The 369-nt window shown below is 77.5% G+C and overlaps 1 protein-coding gene across 1 annotated transcript in view; it reads left to right on the top strand.

Annotated features, from left to right (window-relative positions):
• Positions 1 to 369, top strand: part of CELSR1 (cadherin EGF LAG seven-pass G-type receptor 1) — a 194,138-nt gene that overhangs the window by 193,139 nt on the left and 630 nt on the right. Inside the window, exon 37 of the mRNA XM_004380065.1 lies at positions 62 to 241. Within this exon, the coding sequence (XP_004380122.1) occupies positions 62 to 241 (180 nt within the window). The remainder of the gene's footprint in view (positions 1 to 61; positions 242 to 369) is intronic.

The raw sequence follows: 369 nt of genomic DNA, 5'->3' as shown, positions 1-369 counted from the left end.
CACCCCGAGCCCGTTGGGGCGGAGCGTCAAGCGGTGCCCCGGCCCCCTGCTTGTGCCTCAGTGGACGCGGCAGCCAACCACATCGCGGCCGACTGGCCGGACCGGAGCCTGGCCGGGAGCGACGGGGAGGAGCCGGGCGAGAAGCCCCGCCTCAAGGTGGAGACCAAGGTCAGCGTGGAGCTGCACCTGGAGGAGCGGCCGGCGGGCCTGCTGCCCATCCTGGCCCCGGAGCAGCGGAAAGGTGCAGCGGGGCCTGCGGGGGGGACTGGGGGCGGGGCTGGGGGCCCCGGGGGCGGTCCCTCGTCCTTAGGGCTGGGGCCCCCGGGGGCGGTCCCTCGTCCTTAGGGCTGGGGGCCCCGGGGGCGGTCC

Source organism: Trichechus manatus, unplaced genomic scaffold, assembly GCF_000243295.1.
Source record: "Trichechus manatus latirostris isolate Lorelei unplaced genomic scaffold, TriManLat1.0 scaffold00069, whole genome shotgun sequence".
Classification (NCBI taxonomy): domain Eukaryota; kingdom Metazoa; phylum Chordata; class Mammalia; order Sirenia; family Trichechidae; genus Trichechus; species Trichechus manatus.
The sequence above is the reverse complement of the archived record's forward strand: the minus strand, read 5'-3'. Positions and strand labels throughout refer to the sequence as shown.